We start from the raw sequence: 21,915 nt of genomic DNA, 5'->3' as shown, positions 1-21,915 counted from the left end.
TAAAATGAAACAAATAGAGAACACTGAACAACATGAAAGCGTTTGGGAAACCTCTTTATTCTGCACTGGATTAGCCCAGTGGAAGCAGCTGGACGGGGGACTACAGAATAGGAGGTGTACAGGCACAGCTAGTACATATATAAATATATGCATAATGCATATATAAATAAAAAATAAGGTCCATATTTCTTTATGATACATCGCTCTTGTCAATGAGAGGGAAGGAGAAATGTCAAACAGAAAGTTGATAATGGCACACAGGTAGGATACCCACACAGTGACGTCTGGTTTGAAAGTCAATCAGTTTGAATGTGAGTCAGGTGGGGGGTGGTGAGAGTCAGACAGTAAAAACTGACAAATGACAATGAAAAGACATGCCCCATTCCTCAATAACCATCTCATAAATGTATCCTAACAATGCTCTTCAATAACAAGTATTCAATATAATTTATGTTACATGCACAAAAATATCAGGGATTAAAAAAAGGTTAAAAGCCTATCAGTTCCCCTCTATATATCATCGCCCTCTACAATTAAGTGGTGTGGATGAATTTATCATATTAACATGAGTTGAATAACAAAAGACAAAATCTCCTCTGTGACATGACACGTGTGCTGCATATGTGTGTACGCTTCCGGACTCCACGATCCAGATTCTGAAGTGGCAGGACAATGTCAACAGTTTAGTTTTTTGTGTGAGGGTGGGTGGAGGGTCTTTCTGCGGTGACCATATAACACATCTCTGCTTCCTTTTAGTCTCCCAGCACCACTTGCCTCTTCTTCATCACTTCTCCATTTGCCCACTGTCGTCATGCCTTTGCAGGTATCTCCACCCCCACCCCTCTTCCTCTCAGGGTCAGTCCTCCGTTGTGAGGGCCTCCACGGCCTCCAGAAGGTGAAGAGCCAGACTGTACTGGGCGTGGTTCTCCGGCAGCATTTCAATAAGGCGGCCGACCAGTCTGCTGGTCTGGGGCAGGGGGACCAGGGGGCACCGCAGCTCGCTGGGGTCCTGCAACAATATTCCATATATTTTTTTTTAACAGGCAGCCAGGTCTGTCAGTGTAAAACTGTAGTCTTGGATTTAATGATATTAAAATTTACTTAAAGAAAATGGTCCCAGAATTACCCATTTTTCAATAGAAAGAAAACTGGTTAGCACTTCCCTTAAAGGGACATTTGTATCCTCTTCCTGTCTGGTTTATTACTCAACAAAACCAAGAGTTCAACACCAGCAGCTCTGTGAGACTGCTGTGAACTAAATGCTACTGTCAGCATGCTAACATGCTGATGTTTAGCAGGTATAATGTTTACTATGTTCACCATCTTAGTTTAGCATGTTAGCATCATAACATTTGCTTATTAACACCAAACACAAAGTATAACTGAAGGTGATGGGAAAATCTGGTCATAAACCAAAGTATTGGCCAAGTTCATATACAGACCTGATGATGGCGCTAGATGGAAAAGTGAGAGTGTCAACACAGCTATCACAATTCATCCTGAGGGGAACATAAATCCATCTAATAGCTATTGAGACATTTCTCACCATAGCCTTGAGCCATGTGCAGAGGGTGGGGGGCAGGCGGGCCAGCAGCTCCATGGCAGCCTGCGTCTGGCTCTGGCTGTGAAGCAGTGAGTAGCTCAGCCTCTGACCAGTCAGCACCAGCAGCTGAGAGCCCAGCACGTCCTTGTCTTCCACTTCTAACATCACCTGGATCATAACCACACAGAATGAGCACTAGTCAGGTTCAAAATTCAATATAGTCATTTCATTTTAGCTTCTGTGTGCCACAGAGCAAAATAAATGTTTTGTCATGCTCTGGAGCCATTCTCGACTTTGAGCCACAGCAACATTCTGAACTGCGCTCAGTTATTTTACTGACCTCCTCAGCTCGTAGGTCCAGGCCCTGGTTGTAGAGCTCGCAGACGAGGTGCCGTCGCAGGATGTCAGGATTGACCTGCAGCAACGTGCCCAGCTCCAGACAGAGTGAGGGCCACCAGTCAGCCTTGGGGCCATTAGAGGGTAATGGGGGGGACCCGGTCCCAGAGGCGGTGCTGGAAGGATCATCTATAGCCTGCACCCAGCCGGTCAGCACCCGCAGGAGGAACTGAGGCAGAGTAGGAATGTGGGAAGCAGAGATGAGAAATAGGGTATGAAGAATGAGGAGATGGAATAAGATGAGAGGTGTTGAGACAAAAAAAGCAGTGATTTCCTTCTCTACATCAAAGTCCACTTCTCACCTCTTGTCGTAGTGAGACCAGGCCTGGGTCTGTGTCTCCACTGGGCATCAGCTGAATGGTCGTCAGATCTCTGAAGAAAGCATTCTTGCCCTGGAACAACATAGATACAAAAATTAAAAACGTGTTGATGCACAAATAGATGAAGACTGCCGTTTTTAATTTTCAAAATTTATTTCCACATGAATTCAATAACTGCAGCTCTAAAAGAGTCAAGTATGTAATATTTAAGTAAGTAATCAATTCAAAAATGGCCTGTAGACATAAAGTAGATGTTTCCATAAGATGTATGCCATTTAAACAACAACAAAAAAGACAAACCAAATTAACATTTAAAAGTCCAAATAATAGGTGTGATGGAAACCATAAACATATTTAATAATTTAGGGTAAGATAAAATTCAAATTGTGTACCTACTTCAAAAACACCATACTAACACTAGAATCAGTGCATAATGCAATAATCTTTTATAATGATCTCTATGGATATTTGTGTGTCTATGACTCCGTCCCCTCACCTTGCTGTCGAACAGACTGAGCGGTTTGACCTTCAGGACGAAGGTCATAGCAGCGTGTAGCAGGGATGCTAACAGGCAGTGGTGCTGGACCAGGGGGTAGTGGACACCTTTCTGCTCCAGGGCCAGTTCAGCTATAGAGGCGGGGCCCTCTGCTCCGCACCACGCCTCCTCCACAGACAGCTCCGGAAGAGGAATCTCCTCCACCGCTGAGTCGGCCTGGGAGGGAACAGAAGAGATGGTGAGGAGAGAGCAGGTTGATTCACATTCTAATCTCAACTCACAGTTTAGTTAAAATACACCACATGCACACATCTGAAGTTAGCCAGCTGGGTGAGAAATCAAACACCTATCAAGTGTGTTCAAGAGTTAGAGTTTACTAAACAGGACATCAAGACCTAAATCACAAATAAATGGCTTATTAGTAGTGACAGTAGTAATACTAGTGGTGGTAGCAGTGAAATGGTGGTAATTAGTAGTGACAGTACATAAGTAGTAGAAGCTGGAGCTAGTAGCATGAGCACTTTTAAAAACAAATTCTGCTGAGAAACTAATACATGAACTGTATTAATAGCAACATATCCAACATGCTAACTATGAACTATATGTTGAATGAGATTCATTTAAAATTAGATTTGTTATAAATATTATCAGATGGCATAAGACTTATTAAATATATAGAATAAATGAATATAAAGCCAATAAATCTCCTAATGCATAATAAAAAGCCTCAAAACTTACACAAGCCCAAAGGTGCTGCAATTTAAATGCAAAACGTCATGGTGCTGTTTATAATACAGTATCTTACTCCATGTCAAATCCAAAAGGAAGAAAAAACAAAGCATAGATCGAGTTGAAGCTGCTAGCTTCATTCACTGTCCATGCTTTGTATTGGATTGATGCAGGCCGCTGCTCATTCTCCATGCTTTGTTGTGTTATCTCCTTACTTACATAGTAGTTTGTAAAATACAAAGGGCACTGAGTGTTAACCAATAGTCCAGTCACCTCCATGAGGATCTGCAGCAGCTGAGCACAACAGCCCAGGAATGATGTCATGGCTTTGTCTCCCATCCCTACATCCTGCACACAATAACAAACACACCCTTAATATGCCACGTCATACGTTTACTGCAATACTTTACACTGGAATTCATCTTATCAAAATCCATATAAAAAGAATTAATCACTTACTCGTCGACATAAGCGATCTTTGGGTGCTTTCCCCACCTGAAAAAAAAAAGAGTGTAAACATTTTTGAAAGACTCAACAGCAGAATAATAGATGCACAGACATTGCTGTATACTGTATGCATGACTAACCTTCTCCATGAGGAAGGCTGCTGCTGAGAAACGCTTGACAATGAACGTACTCCACATCATTGTACAAATACCTGTGAGAAAAGTTCAAGTCTCATGATACACACATCACTGTCACTTTAACACACAGCCTGTAGATGATCTGAATAACACAAAAGTAATGACTTTAGTTGACACTATCATGAATATGATGACAAATAACCCACGCGTTATTTGCAGAGGTTGCTGTGATCACATGACGATTATTAGTATGCATGTATAAAACAAGTCAGTGAACCTCTCACCTAGTTGGATATGTGGACTGGAGACCAGTTTCAAATGTTCCACAGCCCAGGACAAGTATCGACCCACCTAGGAAGAGAAGCAGGTGCAAGTCTGGATTTAAGAATAAAGGTGATTGGTTCTTTGTCATCCTTGTTTCTGAGCTCTTGGGAAACTGGCTTGTTGCAGCAAGTAGTGATAATATAATGTACTGTACACTAAACGAATGGAGGTAAGACCTAAGCTGATAGCACTACATTATGCATATGTATGTATGTATATGCACCTCTGGGTCTTTGTTCCACTGCACCACATATTCCCAGCAGCAGTGGGCTAAGAGCAAGTCGGGTGAGAGGGAGTGTGGGAACCGCTGGCACACTGCCCGCAACAGCTCTGGAAAAACAGCGGACAGTGTTTAAGTAAGTATAAAGAAGGTTCATGAAACAGTGTGAAGTTCTCTAACGTGACAGTTAATGTGTCCTTTAATATCAAGTCAAAAGTTTGAACAGACTTTCTCATTCAAGGGAATGGAAAAGTGCGTCCAAACTTTTGACTTGTACTGTATGTATGTCAGAAGTCTTTCTAGGTCCTGACCTGCTGTTCTGTCTGGGTCCTCTTGGTTTTTCTCCTTCTCATCCTTTCCTTCTTCATCTGCCTTCTGCTCCTGTTTGTCATCTACCTCTTTGTCTTCTCTCTTTTGCAGAATTTCCTTCAGTCGCTCAGGGGCCAAGTTATGCCTGAAAACCCACTTGGAAACATTGTCGGTAATGCCACCTTGGAGGATAGATGAGAAAAGAATCCAATTAAAACATGAGAGTATGAGTCTGAAGTAGCCACAACCAGAACATGAATACTGCAAAAAGAAAAAAAAACAGAAAAAGGAAAAAAACATAAAAAAATAAAGAAAGCAAGACAGACAAACTAATAAGAACGTAAGATATTCCTCTCTCCAGCTTACCTGTGCCTCCCTCCAGCAGTATTTTGATTGAGCACTGTGCTGCAGCGCCCCCTGCTGATCCCTGGGGTGGAGGCACCAACAGCAGTGTCTGCAGCACCAGCACGTCCTCCAGCTGGCGAACACACACCACCCACTGCTCCAGCTCCAGAGACACCGCCTCCCACTCCGACTGCAACTGTCACACACAAACACATAGACAAGTGGCAAAGCCAGTGAGTGTGTGGTTGAGGATATGCCCAGTACAGGTTTAGTCAACTAGCAATACATGTTAAAAAAAATATATCACATGTGTAGAAATAATAAAGTGATAGTTACAAAGAAAAACACCTGCCGTCCAATAACTACTGCTCCAATACTGATTATAGATTTATTATGGCATTAGACCATCACACAATGTGACTGACAAAAATAACACAAACAGAAAAGCATGATTATTACTGATAAAAATACAATTTATAGCCAAATTAGTTTGTGAAAGAGCACAGGTACTGTAAGTCTGACGTCCTTTTCAGGCTCAGGATGACATTATGGGACTAATAATAACTAGTAATAACTTTACTGACTGTAAAAATGTATATTCTTCCTGAACGAGCAAAGATGCACTTGGAAAGGGAAAGAAAAAGAAAATGTTTTCATGATTCAGATTCTACACGTGTAATATTTTCATACAGTAAAGCTGTTTCCACAACAGTCCGACTGTTCATTTTACTGTCCCTCAGATCAGCTGACCAGCTAGTGAAAATGCCAACATAGGATACACCTGTAGTTCCTCCTTCAAAGCCCCACTGAGAGCTTCCTCACTCTTACTCTCCTCTGAGATGCATTTAAAGGGCTGGGGGACAGAGGAGTGAGGATGGAAGAAGCATCATTAAGCACCCATGGTATGTCAAGGGAGGGGCTGCGGCCAGAAAGTTATGTTAACGGCCCCAAAACTGCCTGTTTCAGTAGAGGTGGGTGTGGTGCTCTGGAAACAAAGTGACTATGGGTGAAATTGAACAATTTTTGTGGAATAAATATTTGTTTTTCCAGCTGTGACATCACCAAAACTGACCTCCTGTATTAAACGATTCTTGTTCTCCATTAATTCCCTATTGTGCTTTTTAATGGCACTGCCCAATGAGTGCACCAGTGTGTGTGCACGTGAGAATTCTCTACCTTGCTGTCAGCCCGGCTGGTGATGCTCGCTTTAGCAGCACGATGAGCAACAAAGGCAGCCAGCAGAGCGGCGGCAGCATTCTGCGACTGGATGCATGTACAGCGGACCTGCTGCCACCAGGGGGAGATAGACTGGGTGTCCCATGACTCGTCAACTGCACCTGATGAAAGGAGAAGGAGTGATTTTATCTTCCCATCATACTTTTTCACTAATAAAATGTATCTGAAACCAAGCCAAGATGTGAGGTATCCTTTGCTGTCCCTTTAAGAGACACACATGTGAACCAAGCTTCACACACTGTACAAGAATACACACCTTTCATGTTGCTGAGGGTGATGAGTAGTGTGTGAAGGTTTTTAACACTTTCCTCTGGTTTCTGTAGCACCTCCTTCTCCCTTTGCAACCACACGCTTAGCAACAGAGACTGACAGAAAGAGAGGGAAGCAAGAGAAGACAAGATTCAAAATGAAATGTTAAAGTCAAGAAAAAAACATTGCTATGAAAACAACAACAGAAGGGATATGGATTATGGGATAGTAACAATAATAACATTTCATTAATATGCTCATCTAGTTATCTAACACAATATAACAATCATAACTCATTCCCTCCATCAGTCTTTTCCTCCACCTTACCAGTAGCTGCTGTGGACTGATGCCAGCCTGCTGTAGTGTGTCACAGACTTTATGTAGTGGGCTTTTTCCAGAGAGACAACCCCAAAATAGAAAGTTCCCTACACAGAACACACAAGAGCAAACCCTCAGTCATTATCACAGACCGGCAACATTGTCCCGCACACACTGCGTTCTACACAAGTTCTACTAAGTTAAATGTCTGCTGTGAGATAAACACCAAACATGTCGCTGTCAAAAGAGATTTCTTTATACTTGACAGTGCCATGCTGACATTTACAAATATCTATTATTCTAGTATAAGTGGGTCAAACTTGTGTTGCCTTACCAAGCTTGTTCCACTCAGTTTCAGACCCGCGGATAACACTTAACTGCCCCTCCTCATTGTACTCCATCTGGGAGAGGAAGGCTTTGGCGGGCAGGGGTGAGTCTGGTGAGTCTTGGGCAAATGAAACGCTGGGTCTGGAGGTGAGCTGGGCATAGCGTTGCAAGGTGGGGCCCACGCGGGACAATTCATCCTCTATGCCCTCAAGAGAGTCCAGCTGGGGGGGGGATATTATAGTGGAATTATGAGGGATAATTAATAATATTGTTTATGGTGACCACCAAGCAAAAACACCTTAACCAAACCTTAACCTAGTCTACATAAGCACTATTTCTGTTGCAAAGATTTATGTGAGCAAGAAGGATTTTGTGTGTGTGTGTGTGTGTGTGTGTGTGTGTGTGTGTGTGTGTGTCTTCTCACAGCTTCGGAGGAGTCCTCTGTGTCTGCAGCAGAGTGCAGGTTCTGGATGTCAGTGTAGAGCTGCAGCAGTTTCAGCTGTGAAGAGCAGAGCTGCACTAACACTGAACCCACTCCCTCAGGGTCTGTGATGAAGAGCACATCATGAAGAGAAAAGCATCAAATATGCATGACGTCTACACAAAAACTTTCATCTAAATGACTTTTACCTTACATTGTAGGTATTTGGCTGAACAACGAATAACAAATTCATTGCAAAAATGACAGTAATCTGTAACACAGATTATTTTGTCCTTTTGAAAATACACATATAACACACTTCAGTTAACCAGATTTTAATATCACAGAAAAAAAATGTCTCTCACAGATGAATCTATACTATACCTTGTTGCTTCAGAGAGTCATATAAGGCGGATGTGATGTTAGTGAGACAAGACACAGGGGCATTCTTGTTTGCCAGCAGAGACTCCAAAGCCTAAAGGTAAAAGCAAAGATCACACTTAGAAATTTGCCTGTCACTGCTGTCTAATAGTGAGTTCGGGCATTTATATTCATCTCTGATCATACCTGCTTCTTAATGGCAGGGTGTTTGATATCTAGCAGCACGCTTTTGGCTTCGCTCTCCAAAATATCTGAAAAGAAAAGATAAATAAACACACAGAGGAACAAAAAAGCCAAACTCTCTCTAAATCTCATACTTCTATCTATACATCTTGTATTTCTTACCAGGCTCCACCTCTCTGCTCTTTAGTATAGCAGTCAGTCTCTTTAACAGATGCATGTCTTTGGCTCGCTCGCTCTTCTTGTCACTGATGGGGGTGAACACAGAGGACACAGTGAGATGAGGTTTGGATGGATTGGTAGCAGTAGAAGGGCATTAAAAGGACATCTTTAACAGCTTGTGGACTGGAGGCCAGCCCAATACCGGAGTTAAAATGACTACTGTCATTTCTTTTCATTTTGGCACTGAGCCTTTCCCTTGGAAAAACTCCAAAATGTCTCTACACCATTGTGTTACAGTAGGAGGTTCTTCATGGATCCAGTTAAATAGTGTCTATTTCTTTGCTGAAAAAGGAAGTTTGTTTAAGTTACTTACATATATGGACTATGGAATACATATGGAATATGTAGGGTGGAGAAATAGTCTCGACACAATAGAGAACTGCTGTTCCTGCATACAATGACAAATACTTAGATGGGTTGTGAAATATTCTCAGAATAAAATGTATCCACACCCCAAGTCTGCAAGCAGTCCTACAGAAAAACTCTAACCACAGTGTTAAAAATGCCTGCATGACAAACAGCTGACCTACAGTGTCTTTAAGGTTAATGTATGTGTGTTCTTCTCTGTGTGCCAACCTGAGAGCCAGGTGGAAGGGGATGTTCACTGTCCTCAGTGCTCCTGTGATGGGATCCAGCAGACACACCTGCTGGGTGTGAAGCTTCCAGCCCTGACTTGTCACACTGTTCACCCCCATAAGACGGTAGCCGGCATACAGCAACCTGGAAGACAGGATTGTAAACTTCACTGTGAGCTACTCCCTAGTTTGTTTGTCCTTGAGTGTCTGACTCTTCTGTTTTGTTTTTAATGCGAAGCATCTCTAATAGTGAGAGAAAGTGAATGAGAGTGATTATGAGAGTGCATTGTGTATACCTGCAGTGTTTCCCCACAGTAAAGGCTCCAACTCGAGGCCCCTGCTGCATCCCCCACACCTCCAGGATTCCCCTGCGAGGGGCATAGATCACCAGGAACAGAGCATGCCGTCTGGGGAGGGAAACAGAGGGGGAGTGCTCCCGATCCCCCCGCTCCTCTGGAACCTGCAGCCAACCCAGCTGGGCATCTCTGTAACCTGAAGTTTAATAAATGAATAGTTATCTTTACATGACAGAGATGCACAAAACAACTTTTTGGCTGATTGCATGATTTGACATCACAACTGATTTTCAAGAAGGAACCAAGGCTATACATTTTTAATAGACAGCGTGCCAAGCATGCTAAGTTCAATGTTTTGTGCTTTTGGACCTCATGAATACTTAAATGTTTCACTTTTAACACAAAGTTATTTCTGTATTCGATCATTGTCATGTGAGCCGAGGTCACATAAATCTGAATAGACACAACAGAAAGAGAAGATATGAGAGGGAAATAAAAGCTCTACCTCCTTAGCACCACTCCTTTCTTTATCTATTCAATCCTTTACAAAGATCCTGTACAAAACCTCTTTATTATTTACTCATTTGCAAATTGGTGTCGTAGGTATGATGCGACCCCTTAACACAGAAGTATAAATCAAGCTTTATTCCTTGTTCATCTCTCTCATCTTCCTCCTCACCTTTCCACATGCGGATGGCAATGCCCCTGGCCAAGTCCAGCAGTGTGACTCGACCAAAGTCATCCGTCACTCCAGCCAGCGTGTTGCAGGGGGACAGACAGATGGACTCGCCATGGCGACGAGAGTCTGGGAGACCAAATCTGGAAGACAGAGGTCAGGTTCAAGAGAAAGGACAAGCTTCATATTGCCAGCATCAATTGAGCACAAAGAGAACTGCTGCTTCATATTAGTTGAGATATCATGACTGGTACCTGACTCCTAAGGGTGTTGCAGCCTCCACCTTGGGCTTCTGTTTCTGGACAGCCTCCTCTTCATTCTTGTTCTTGTTCCAACCTAACCATCCACTGAGAGGAAGAAAGTGAGAGACGGAGAGTAAGAGACAAATAAAATGATTAATCCATGTAAAAAGAAAGAGGAGGGTGAGAGAAGACATACAGTAGAGAGTGAAAGGAGACTCAAGGGAAGATAAAAGCAAAATACGCTCCAGTATGGATTAAGCATTTAGCAGAGAACAGGCAACAATTCAGAGTATTGATTGGGCTGCCTTGTGCTGTTACAGCTGTAGAGGATTGTCAACAGTGCAGAATTCAGTCCCTAAGTGTGTGTGTGTGTGTCTGACAGGAATTAAGAGCACACACACACAGGCACAAACACTGGACAACCTTGTTTGTTGTTTTAACAATCCAGGACACAAACTGAGCTGTGGTTGTTAGTGTTGTCCTGCTCCACTGGTATTATTACTCATTCACGTGTTTTTTTGTCTAATGAAGCTCTTAATTGCTTTCAGAAAGTGTTCATTCTGCAGATGCACACATGGAAGCACAGTTTTACACACACATACACACACACACTACCGCACCTGGCAGCGCTGAAGAGGGCTGAGGTCAGTTTACTGGCCACAGCCATAGCCACGTGAGAGAGAAGAGGCTGGGAGCTTCCCTGAGGACAGAGAGACACAGATAAAAGCCACATTTATTCATCAAAGTCTCAAAAATGCATTTTTTCCCCACACACTCATGTTTTCTGTGGCCCCTTGCAGATCATTTGCACTGTTTGTTTCGGTACATAGTGTATTTCTCTGCAGATTAACATATTTAAAGGCTGATTGTCACCTCTCACCTCTACAGCATAGTAAAAGCCTGTGTACGGTCCACCTCCCACAGTGATGTACTGGCTCATGGCGGGAGGGCTGCCCTTGACTGAAGCATTAAACCCCCCCAGGATAGAGGCATTCTTCATCTGATCGAACACAGACAGCGTCATGATACCTAACAGAAGGAGAGATTGAGTGAGAACAGGAATGAGCAGAAAGAAAATGATATGTTTTACTGAACTGAATCTTTCCTTTGAAAATTAATTATTCATTTGATTTATTTTAAACGAAGGAATTTCCTCCCAGCATCCACTCCACTGGATAGGACTTTCATTCTTTTCTTCTTATTCATAATAAAGAACACATCTGGTTTGCTCGTTCTCCAATAAGTTTTTTTGTCTAAATATTGTGAGAATTTTTTCAGTGATTCATATCTGTGATGAAAAATGCTGTAATGCAGTAATAATTCAGAATTACCTCCAGGCTCTGTCACTAAACAAAAATCTAATAGTATTTCATAAACACTCTTACCCACACTACTGTGGTCCACGATGGTGTCCATGTCCTGCAGACCCCACTTCTTATAGGCCAGGGGAGGAGGCTGGATGACATCACTACCTGCTGCTGCAGCTGGACGGACAAGGATGGAAAGAGCAGTTGATGACATGAGAAGCAACAACTTCAATGAAAAAAAGGGATTTCATTATCTACTGGTGGCTTTTGGTTAGTAGACCTGCCTTGCATTTAGCTACATTTAAAACTGTTGTACTGCCCTTTAACAGTATCAAGGATTGCATTAAAACATATTCATGCATACGGTAGGCACACACACACACACACACACACACACAGCACTAATACACAGATACTCAGTGAAACCCCGCCAAAGCTTGACTAATCCTCTAAAGACTATAAGGGTGTGCTTACACATGTAAGTATGTGTATGTCTCCTTTGTACCTGAATGCTTTGTGGCAAACTCTATCCACCCAGCCAGCAAGTGAAGAAAACATCTTTTGTTAACATACTGTAACATTTAATAATAGAACCCTCTAACTCTCGCACTATAATGAACACGCACAAGCATTTACATGAAAATACACCCTGACAGATGCACACACACACTCTCACACACACACAAGTAGCAGTACCTCTTGCCACCTGGTTCCTGCAGGCACGCAGAGACTGAAAGAGGCTGAAGCCATCGATGGTGACCAGCGCAGCAGGATACAGGATACTCAACTCCTCATGCTGTAATCAAACAAATCAGTTATACATGTGCTGAAGAAGACCGCAGGATAAACTTGATAGCTCAGGATAAAGCTTGTGAGATTTAACCACAGATATGTGTTCCCAATAAAAGAACTTGAACAGAATTTCCACAGGTGTGACAGCAACGGCCAGAGTATGTACTACCTGCTCGGTTACTCCAGGATGACGAGGGATCTCATATGTGCGACACTTGAGTCTCAACACAGGGTCCTCATGCAGCAGCTGGGCCAGGAGCAGAACCCCATTCTGACAAGGAACCACATGTCATTCCTTAATATTTAAAGACTGGTTTTCATTTTTTCACTGCTGACTATCTGAACAAGTCGTTTGTAGCACAGACTACAACAGCACTGCAGTACATGAAAAATAGTGATGAGGTTGTACTGCTGTACATTGATAAGGTACCTCTGTGTAGAAGCGCACATAGCCAGAAGTGAAACCCACTACGACGCATGTCCAGTCAGGCCGTCCTGTGGAGCTCCTACACACACACACACACAAACACACACACACACACAAACACATATATACACTGTTAAAACCAGCTCTTGTCACATGTATACATACACACAGGCATTTTGCCATTCTGCAGGTGTTTTCTCAGTCACCCACACTGGTAACTCTTACCTTTTCTGGCTTGCCAGGGGTATACAGATGGCACTGCTCACACACTCTCTGCGGAGAGAAAATATACACAGAGTAGGATGCAGAATCTGTCAGAATTCACTTTGCAGCTCTGTCTCTCAAGAACATAACGCTCATCTCGTGCTCTATTTGTTTTATCTGCTGTTGAACAACTATCCCTTTTCAATATGACTCCTCTTCATCTTCTTTTCCATCCTGAGGTTTATTTCCATTCCTGCCTCAAAGTTTCTTTTGTCTTCCAATACAGCATCACCTTCCTTAATTATGTGTCCTAATATCGTTTCTTTTGTTGCCTTTTTAGCATTGTTATTCCTTCTCATATTAATCTGATTTACTCTCACCCTTCATCACTGCTGAGGCTTCCAGTCCAAGACACAGCCAAGGTCATCTCCTCTCTGCCACTGTCATCCGTACGCCACTTAGCTGTAGGAATCAAGAAACATTAACAGCAATACACAACTCCTCTGTTTATTTAGAGAGGAGTGTGTGTGTGTGTGTGTGTGTTTGTGTGTGTGAGAGTATCTGACCTGAGAGAAAGACGGCCTTCTGTTCACGGGCAACCACTAGCAGGTCAGAGCAGGGCGACAGGGACACAATGCAATCCTGCAGCCACGGTTCACTCTGCCCCGTGGTCTCCTCCTCCACCTGCAGAGCGAAGAGGAAAGTCAGTGGAGAGGGATCTTTACTCTTTTACTTTTTATCTGCAAATGATGCGAGTAATAGCCATACAGCACCTTGAGTTCAATATCAAATATGAGCAAACGTGAACAGCCCTGGACAATGTTTTTGTTCATTTATTTGGGGGAATATTTCCCCCCAGTCTTTCACAAATTTAGAATGTCCAATTCCCATGTGCTCTGGATAAAACTGAACCTTAACCCTAGATCCAAAACTCCTCTGTGCAGCCCAACAAACAAGAACAAAAATACAGCAGCAACAAACATGCGAACCCTCACTGGCTTCCCACCAACCAACACAAAACCAAGCCAAAGTTCCTGCTGCCATTCTCTGTGGAGGTGGGCGAGTGTTTTGTCACTAAACCACAAGTATATTCTCTGTTTGTGACTTTCTCCAACATCAACTAACAATTCAATTGCATCCAGTGGTTTAAACAAATGCTACAATATGGGATAATTGATCATAAAATGAATATATTTATTATTTAAATATAATTTATCCTGTCCTATGCAAGCAACTGAGGCCGTTTTGTAAAACCACAGGACACCTGTTGCTTAATATTGTATGGAAAAAATGAGAATATGAGAATACATAATGAAATACAAAAGAAGGACAGACCGTTGTTGCAGAAGTGGCTTCCTCCTCTTTTCCATCACCGCTATCCCATGCTGCCTCCCAGTCAGACGTGTCCCAAGACAGCTCATTTTCTGCTGCGGATGGGTAAAAGATACAGAGAACATGCAGAGACATCTCATTAAAAATTGGTTATACTTTGAGAAGTCATGCTGACAGAGCAGCTTATGCATAGGTTTAACCCTCCTGAGTGTTTGAGCTCCTTTTTCTCAAGTCTTAAAGATCAAATCACTACAATTTTTGAACAAATTATAGGTAAAGTCTTTCTATTCATATGACCAGGCACTTACAGACAGGTTGTTTATCCATTTCTAAAGGCCAACACACAGCGAATATCTTTCAGTTCCAAGAGGAGGGATGTGAAATTACAGGTGAAACTCTGGCAAGCAACTGGGTTAATGGAAGTGCTCAAAATATCAACAGATCAAAGAAATGCAAACGTCATTCTACCCAACCAGAAAAAGACTAAACCAGAGAGAACAAGAGGGGAAGGGCGGGCACAGGTTGAGCTACAGGCAGATAACCTAAAAATATTCAAGAGAGGGAGGAAGACAATGTGACAGAACGAGTAGCATAATCCAAGATGAAATCCTGTTGCCATGGACATCTATAATACATTGTGCGTTAGTGCAGTGTGTGTGGGGACCATTGTCAATGTGCTAAAAGGCTGCGGTGATGACACACATCATCATCTATTTCTTCAACAGTTAATGGAGACGTGCATGTGTGTGTTGCTCGAGTGTAACAAGGGCCTGTGCCCTTTTAGTGTCTATGTTCTTTTCTTGTTGAGCATCCTGCAGTGATGTATTCAGGTGCCTCATGTGGGATGACTCATAGCAAAAAGGGCAGACAGATCTCCTCCCATTTCAGTGCTCTGACGGTATTGCAGAGCACAGATGAAGCTCCATTCATCCTTCACTTTACAAAGCCTTACCATACTATACTGTATCTTTATTTCTACAGCCAGGCCACCTGAAACCGTTATTATTAGTGGAATTATGCAAGACGCATTTAGGTACGTCTCAGATGTGCAAGAGTTTATTTTGTACCACACTCAAGAGTTACATGAAAAACTGATGCACACTAGGAGGATGGTTAACTTACATGATGTAACTCATGATTATTTAATTTCTCTAACGTTAACATGTGATCAAATATGTCTGTTCCCATCTCTCTACAGTCTTGCTAACTACGGCAACTACGTTATTTAGCTATACGTACACGTTTTAGCCTTTAACTTAGATAGCTGTAACTTTGTTTGACTAGAGCTATGAGCAGCAACATCCACAGGTAGCTAACTGGACTGTGGAGAAGTGAGAAGACTTGTTGTAACTCTCCACAGAAATGCATATGACCGGTCTAGCTACTTTGTTTATTACCTGCTTGATTCTTCTCCTCCACTGGTTTGGTTTTCTGGCTCTGGAACAAGTAGTCCCTGACCGTTTTGAGCTCTTGGAGCCGACAAAACTCCAATAAGCTGCAGGACATCTCTCTCCCGTCCCGTCAGGACCCCAGCAGACAGGGAATCAGCCAGTTAGCCTGCTTGCTAACAGTCCAGCTGTAAAAGATCAACGTAGCTTAGCAGTTTGAGTCCGTTTGCGAGTCCTGCTATCGTGTTAACATTAATGACAGCCTGCTAACAAAACCAGGATGTCTTACTAGTTTAAAACGGTCCCCTAAAGAAACATTAACAAGTGCCTGGTACTCTTATTTTTCCTTATATTTGCAGTTCCCACCCTTGTACTGATGTGTTGTTGATGACACATCGCTAGCATAATAACACTGATGTACTTCCGGGTTAGAGAGTCCATCTTTTCAAAATAAAAGCGGAGTAAGATATTTACAAAGGAGGACTCAAAAGATTTGCCAAAATAAAATGTTTAGTGTGTAACTGAAATTATCAATATAAATGAAATAATTTTCTGTATCATTTACTGTATAATTTACAGTTTAATTTTCTGTGCAATTTGAAGTATAATTTACTGTACGATTGACTGTATAATTTAAAGTATAATTTACAGTATAATTTACTGGTATTTGCAGAAGTGTGTGGTTATGGTTTGTTCAGCAGAGGGCGGTAGATGTATGTTTGAGTGGCCAGTGGTGACTCCTCTTCAGCCATGCTTTTTTTCCAATGCTCGACTTTACAGTGCTGTACTCATAACATCAATCATTATGGTATATATTTTTAATTGTAGATTGTGCATTGTTCTTCAATTGCATACAGTGGTCTGTGGAAAACCATGCTGGCAAGGCAGCTAAACCCAATGTCACTGATATTAAAGGTGCATTTATATATTCTAGTTGCTGTCTTGCTGCAGCATGGTGGCCTCTGTGGAAGAGGACCCGCTCCCTATGTATATATAAAGGGCTCATTCTAAGGTAACGAAAACACAATGATTCTTATTTTCAGGTGATTATACAGTAATTAAAACAAACACATGAGTTATATATCATTTCTACCAAGTCTGCTCCGCTAGATGCCACTAAATTCTACTCATTGGTCCTTTAAAAATACTTGATTAAATGCAATACTTGTGTGTTGCTATATGACAAGCTACATCATACTATATGAGGGCAGTAGGTTAATGTTAGGATGACATTTTTTTTTAATAACAACTGAGATAATTAATTTCATGCACTCATTACACAATTACACCGTGTATAGCAAGTCAGATATGTCAATACATTACTAGAGTGTGTTTCTCCTTCAGTTTGCTCATAAGAGTGTTATGAGTCTCATGGTTGCTTTTCTGGTCTTTACTGTCTGTGAGAAATTGGTAGCTCATCCTCCTCTTCAATGCTCTCATTCTATGACTGTTGAACATCAACGGAAAATAGCAGCTTCAGCAAAAAGGCCAGTGCTTTGTAATTCTACAGACTAACATCAAAACCACTAGTGTTTTAGACACAGTGGCTGAAAACTCTATCCTATGGTACTGTAGGTGCTGGAAATATCTGGGTGTAACACCAGTTATCCTCAGCAAAAACTAAAATATACACCACTATTCAACAAAACAGACAAAGAAATGTACATGATTCTACTTACTGGCTAACTGGCTACATTAAAAAAAAGTATGTTGCCCTACACAAGTGGTACATTACAGTCCATTTCTTTATGACATAAAATATTCAGTGCAAATGCTCCCAAGTATTTTGTGATTCTTATTATATTGGTGGGGTCTTGTGAGGTCAAAGGTCAAGGTTACTACTTTCTTTCCTCTGTGAACATAATACCCTTGGTCAATACAACCAGCTGGCATTGTTCAACTCTGCCCAGTGTATTTCTTCCCCATCCTTTCCTACATGCTCTTTAAAAAGCAATGGGCATTTTGCCAATGTACTTCCCGCATCGTCACTAACAATCCCACCTCGCCCCACACACACGCATGCACACACATGAATACACAGTACAGTGCAACACACCTCTGGGGGGTGCCCAAAAGTTTCCGGTCCGGAAGGCCGGACACAGAAACTCAGGAAATAATTGGGTGTCAGTGAGGTCCTTGGGCCCGTCTCAGTCACATTTCCCCGTCCTGGGCCTTTGCGTATTGAGCGGTTGTTGCGTCGGGTGTTTTACAGGCCACAGAAACAACTCTCCATCTGGTTCCCCCTCTTCCTTTGTTGACAAGGAAGTGAGCTGGCATCACTATGTCCCAGGATGGAGGTGTTGTTGATGCACGAAGGGGGATGGCATTGATTTATTCATACACTCTGAGTGTTAGTCACTGTTAAAAGACCTTGAGCGCTTTGAGGATTGTTTTGTGTTACAGGTTTTCATACGAAGATACTCTTCTTGATAGCCACTTTAGTAAGTGACTGCATGATGGACAACGTCATATAATACCACTAAAAATTCTAGTATATTTGAAATGATCAGACAGAAGAAAAGAAGACGAAGAAGAGATGAAAAGAATGTGCCTTTTATGTAACATTACATCAGGGAATTTGGTAAAGAATGGTGACCTGTGTTAGAACAATCTGGTCGGATTTTAAGTGTGTTTGCCAACCAGTCTTGAACGCTACCTTGCTGTAATCTCTTCACAAGCACACTCTACATCTGGGAAACACAAACTTTGAAGGAAGTACTGCAGTGTGAAAGACCAAGGCTGGTTTCAGGACTTCTTGCATAATCTGACTCTCGAAATGAATAGTACACAGACACAAACCCATGCAGTCTATAAACCCTACAGGTCTCTGGGATTTCAATATTAGGCTTCTTCTATTAAACTTACAGAAGGAAGAGATTAGAGGTTTGGGTGGGATAAGTCCTGCATCATATAAACAAAATATTTTTTAAAAACGTCAAAGATATTTTTGACTCTTCTTGCATCAAATGGCAAGATAATGTGTTAGCTTTGGCCCATGGTGGCCGGCTGTGCTATGTCATTCAACATATCTGTGTAAAATTTCAGCAGCTCATCACACCAAGGGTTCATTTTCCACTTGGCTTTTAACATCTAGTGGATGTCATAGTCTTTTAGTATTCTTACATGTAAATGTGGTTGATTCATCCTACAATTTCATACAAATAGTTGAAAATTAAAAGTCCAGCTGGATAGGATGCACTAACTGCATACCATAATACTAAATCATGGTCTCTAGGGAACATCACTAAACTTAGCTTCATGATGTCTTTGAAACTGAGAACCTTGAGTGCAAAAATTCCTACTTCTGTGTATGACCGACTTTTATTTATGTCTCTTATAGAAATGTGATTTTTATATGTTGCAGTCAGCATATCCAGATGTGAATGTTTTAAGTTGATAATGTATGAAACCTACTTCTATATAACCTTATGAATAGCTTTAAGACAGTTAAGACAGTAAATCCAAGTAGATCCAAAGGTCAAACAGTCATGTGTTAACTCTTTTATGAGAAATAAAAACTGTTCTCTGAGCATTGCAGTGGAAGTCTCTAGGTGTCCAATAACAACATGCAGCCAGTTTATGTTTCTGCTTCAGCTCATAGTGTGGTTTTGGTGCAAGCTTCCAGATCCTATCAGTAGGGTAGAAGTCAACAAACTGGAAGGAGGCTATATTATCTCAGTAGAACAAACATCTCCCGATCTCTGATCCTCATTGAATCTCTGTCTTAAAATTCTCCAACCATACAAAATCATCACTGCTGACCTTGTGGTAAAATGTGTGAAGTCTAAGTGCTGTGAAACTGAAGACACGAGACACTATGATCCTTCTTTACCTGTGGTTATTGCAAAATGAGCATGAAGGCATACACAACCAAGAAACAAGTATCTATACTGTAGCTCCCTTTTTGAGCTGACTAACAGACAACATTGGCTCTGAATCACCCCTTTGATTCCCATAACAGAGAATAACTGAGACTAGTCAAAGACCAAATGCCAATTTTCACTGTCCTGAGGCATCTCTCAAATTGCAATTATTTCAATGCTGAGGGCATTCACACTGTAATGTCTTTTTGAAAATGAGACTAGCTTCATATTCCCCCATGTCCACACTTGCACTGTGTTTGACATGTAGTGTATGGCTTGCTCCTCTTGCTAGTCATGGATCTAATCCTTGCAAAACAAACATAATGTGAAATGTGCCTTACAGAGCTGGCACTCTATGACTCAAAGGTCACAATGTCACAAAGCTGTGACTTGACCAACTTTCTGTGGCTGCACACTTAGATGTTATTTCAGACACATTTTGCAGGTCATTAAAACTTTCAAAGGAATATAATTTTGCTAGTGGTCAAATGAAATATTTATGAATCATGAAATAAAGCTTTCTAATAAGTCCCTGAAAAGGGGCAGTACATGTAGTTATCCTCACCTTTTGCAATCTGTCAACATCATGTATGTGGGGGCCAGACTTCATGTGGATAATTTGTCCCCATCTGATCGCTAAAGTTTTCATAATAATTTCACATTGGCATTTCCAGTTAAATGGTAAATAACAATGGTTTCAGTTTCCATTGTAATTCACTTGCTGGATCAAACTTGGGAGTGAGGAACTTGAAGACATAAAAGAGGGTTGATTTATGTTGTGCCTGGAATCCCACAGTAACAGGAGACATTCAGTTTTCCACCAGCTTCAGCACATTTTCAAAGTGAGCCCTTTCTTTAGTTTGGTTCAGTAACCATCATCAGTTAAGGCCTCACCAGTGAACATTTATGAGGGCGAAGGTTCTTTAACACCACCCATTTTAGTGAAACATTGATGGCGGAATTGCAAAGACATACGCTTCCATTGCAGAAACTGTACATCAGTGTTTCACATGCCATCAGACTGAGGGGCAATAACATCACATTGGTATTTCACAAAGTAATAGAAATATCAATGTGTCGGAATCTAATTTCATATTTCTCTAAATGCAGGTAAAAAGTTAAGTATGGACAAGTCTCTGAAATGAATTCTTCACTCAGGGTGGAACCAGGAAAGTTATTCTGCTGAATCCTTTCAGGCAGTGGTGTTCATTATTAGCCCGTGCCAACAACAACTGACTGTTTTGCACACGCTAATCTCGTGTTTTTTTTGGCAGATCAGGAAATGTCAACAGCCTGGCTCCATTGGCTCCACGCGTATTAAAATTCACCCACATTCCAATCATTAACCGATCATATAAACTGTTGAGGTAACTTTCAAACAAGCACATATGATGTGTAATTCACTCTGTGTACAAATTATCAATCTTTTTTTGGTTTTTCAGCGTTGTTATTATGACTAGGTTTGCATATCAGCATTTTGCTCCTTTTGCAGTGTGGTTCACTTGTCTGACAGCACGACCTTGAAGTGTGTGTGCATAGTGAGCAATACCAGGTGTCAGTATGATTAAAAAAAAGTTAATATGCAATACAAATTTTGCACATGAAATGCTGACACTCAATGAGGACTACAGCTTCAGATGATGTCTACAGAAAAACAGCACACATCTATAGGCAGACTATCTTATTGAGTAATAGCTGTTTTCATAGGGGTGCCCTGCATTACAATTAAATTTTGAATGTTACTCTAAGCAAAATACTGTATCTGCAATGTCTGTGCAATCTGAAAATATACGTTTAACAGGTGACAAAAATGTCTAACTCGTGCAAATTAAAAAACAAAACATTATATATCCAAATAAAGTGAATAAATGCAGTCTCTGGTCATGTAGTTTTTACTTTTTACATATCACTTCAGTTTTAGGGTGGCTGTAGAGCAGGTTGTTCATTAATCATTGGTGGTTCAATCCATGTCTCCCTGTATGAATGGGTGAACAAGAGGCAAACTTTAAAGCTCTTTGGATAAAAGTGCCTCATGAATGCCAGTCCATTAACGAGACATGACTGGATAAATGGTCATTCTGAGGAATGTTATAGCCTGTGGAACTTGTTCCCTTCCAAACATGCTCAAGAAAATCAACTGCAAAAAATTGGCAATATAGCAAAGCAAGAAAAACCACAAGCTACAGTACTCTGAAGATGATATACAGCCTCTG

The 21,915-nt window shown here is 41.5% G+C and overlaps 1 protein-coding gene across 4 annotated transcripts; it reads right to left on the bottom strand.

The window, feature by feature from the left end:
- Nucleotides 1-36: 36 nt before the first annotated feature.
- rab3gap2 (RAB3 GTPase activating protein subunit 2 (non-catalytic)) lies at nt 37-16,260 on the bottom strand. 4 transcript variants are annotated; one of them, XM_067614252.1, is made up of 35 exons: nt 15,849-16,260; nt 14,455-14,546; nt 13,686-13,803; nt 13,500-13,581; nt 13,141-13,188; nt 12,919-12,994; nt 12,658-12,759; nt 12,393-12,492; nt 11,775-11,873; nt 11,270-11,418; nt 11,010-11,089; nt 10,402-10,494; nt 10,151-10,290; nt 9,472-9,667; nt 9,177-9,320; nt 8,544-8,626; nt 8,385-8,449; nt 8,202-8,292; nt 7,821-7,942; nt 7,404-7,617; nt 7,079-7,176; nt 6,759-6,867; nt 6,443-6,603; nt 5,288-5,462; nt 4,924-5,103; nt 4,616-4,722; nt 4,353-4,419; nt 4,072-4,142; nt 3,944-3,979; nt 3,704-3,832; nt 2,756-2,971; nt 2,242-2,331; nt 1,884-2,108; nt 1,547-1,711; nt 37-1,009 (listed from the first exon to the last, which is right to left on the bottom strand). In XM_067614252.1, exons 1-35 carry the CDS (start codon nt 15,955-15,957, stop codon nt 857-859), a joined length of 4,185 nt encoding a protein of 1,394 aa, XP_067470353.1. In that variant the 5' UTR covers nt 15,958-16,260; the 3' UTR covers nt 37-856. The 4 variants fall into 4 exon arrangements, with proteins under 4 accessions (XP_067470353.1, XP_067470355.1, XP_067470354.1 ...); XM_067614254.1 differs by having other exon boundaries at nt 3,758-3,832; XM_067614253.1 differs by having other exon boundaries at nt 14,455-14,543.
- Between the last annotated feature and the right edge of the window lie 5,655 nt (nt 16,261-21,915).

Source organism: Thunnus thynnus, chromosome 16 (assembly GCF_963924715.1).
Source record: "Thunnus thynnus chromosome 16, fThuThy2.1, whole genome shotgun sequence".
Classification (NCBI taxonomy): domain Eukaryota; kingdom Metazoa; phylum Chordata; class Actinopteri; order Scombriformes; family Scombridae; genus Thunnus; species Thunnus thynnus.
Note: the sequence above shows the minus strand (reverse complement) of the source record. Positions and strands in the feature narration are given on the sequence as shown.